At 41.5% G+C, this 1,811-nt stretch overlaps 1 protein-coding gene across 1 annotated transcript; it reads right to left on the bottom strand.

Annotated features, from left to right (window-relative positions):
• Positions 1 to 395: 395 nt before the first annotated feature.
• On the bottom strand, positions 396 to 1,355 carry LOC132639266 (uncharacterized). Its single transcript, XM_060355727.1, has one exon. It carries the CDS (start codon positions 1,353 to 1,355, stop codon positions 396 to 398), a length of 960 nt encoding a protein of 319 aa, XP_060211710.1.
• Positions 1,356 to 1,811: the final 456 nt, after the last annotated feature.

Below are 1,811 nucleotides of genomic sequence, written 5' to 3'. Positions count from 1 at the left end.
GATAGCGTTGCGAGAGAAGTTGCTCGATTTTCTAAATCAAGATCAAGCTTCTTTTGATGGTAGTGATATGATCCCAACCCAATCAATGCATTAACTGTATTCTCGAATTCTTTTTCATTCTCCCCTTCATAGTTCATTATCACCACCGCCAACATATCACCCACATATTCATGCTCAACGGTTGTCTCCATGGCTTTATCAATTGTAACAATAACCGACACAACACTCATATCCGCCGGTTGTTTCATTGACTTGCAAATATGGAAAGTGACATATTCATCATTCATTCAAAATTTTAGATCACCCATCTCCACATCCACAAGAGCACGCCCTGTGGCCAAGAAAGGTCTTCCCAAGATTATGGGCACCTCGGAATTAAACTTCACAATCCAATATCACAAAGTCGGCAGAAAAAATGACCCATCAACTCTCACAAGCACATCATAGAGGATACCAACCGCCTTCTTCACGGTTCTATCCGCCATTAGCAACCTCATTGTTGTGGGTCGGGGAGTGCCCAAACCTAACTTGTTAAAAATAGCGAGCGACATCAAGTTAATGCTTGCTCCAAGATCACACAGTGCTTTGGCAAACTTATACATGCCAATTGTGCAAGGAATGGTGAAAGCTCCCAGATCTTCTTTATTTTTAACCAAGGCCTTCGTCACAATAGAGCTACAATGATGTGTAACTCCCACTGTTTCAAAACTAGCATGTATCCTCTTGGTTACAAGATCTTTCATGAATTTGGAATAACCGGGCATTTGTTCTAGTGCTTCCACTAAGAGAATGTTAATTGAAAGCTCTTTCAATCTCTCGATAAACTTGAGAAATTTTCCATCATTCGCTTTCTTTGCCAATCGTTCAAGGAAATGAGGAGGAGGCCTTGGAACGAGCGGTAAATCCCTTGGCACCTCCTCTACCGCTTCCTTGCTTTTTGAAGCTTCATCAATTTTTGGACCATCTTTAACAATAATGGGCTTTTCAATACTAGCATGCTTCTTCTTTAGAGTCACTTCTTCCTCAATAACGATGGGTCCTTCAACCATTTTCTCATCATCAACCACCACATCATCTTTCACCAATGCCTCTCCCCCAATTATCTTGCCACTCCTAGTAGTGATTGCATTGACTTTATGATCACCATCATTCCTTGGATTTGCAACCGTATCACTAAAGAGTGTGCCTTTTTGCCTTTGGTTAAGGATAGCCGAGATTTGGCCAAGTTGAGACTCCAATTGTTTAATGGAGGTGGAGTGAGAACTTACAACTTTCCCTATTGATTTCACTTCATCTCTCGTCTCCTTGCAAAAGGTATTGGTGGATTCCACTTTCTGCAATACCCTTGCCAACATATCTTCGATTTTTGAACTAGCGGGGTCGCTAGTAGGCGGTTGACTAGAGTTTTGTTGATTCCCCTTTGGAGAGATATACGGATTTGAACTTCGATGATTGTTGTACTTGTTTTTGTAACCCCCTTGGTTGTTATCGCGATTATCTCTCCAACTTGAGTTACCTAGATCCTTGTTCCAACCTTGATTCCCTTGACCTTGTTGCCAAGATCCTGATTAGGACCTTGGTAGTTTAGTCGGGAACCCTCCCTTTGATTGTTGATATAACTTGCCTACTCATTATACATTTGAAAACATTGCTCATCCGGAGAACCCCCTTCACAAGATCCTACCACATTCACCGTTTTGCTTCCACCACTCATGACATCTTTTGTAAGAAGGTCCATTTGGGTGACAAGTTTTTCCTTGGATTTATCTCTTTCTTCCTCTGTGTTAATCATCTCACGAGTGAGAACATTT

The sequence above is a fragment of the Lycium barbarum genome, chromosome 5, assembly GCF_019175385.1.
Source record: "Lycium barbarum isolate Lr01 chromosome 5, ASM1917538v2, whole genome shotgun sequence".
NCBI lineage: Eukaryota > Viridiplantae > Streptophyta > Magnoliopsida > Solanales > Solanaceae > Lycium > Lycium barbarum.
Note: the sequence above shows the minus strand (reverse complement) of the source record. Positions and strands in the feature narration are given on the sequence as shown.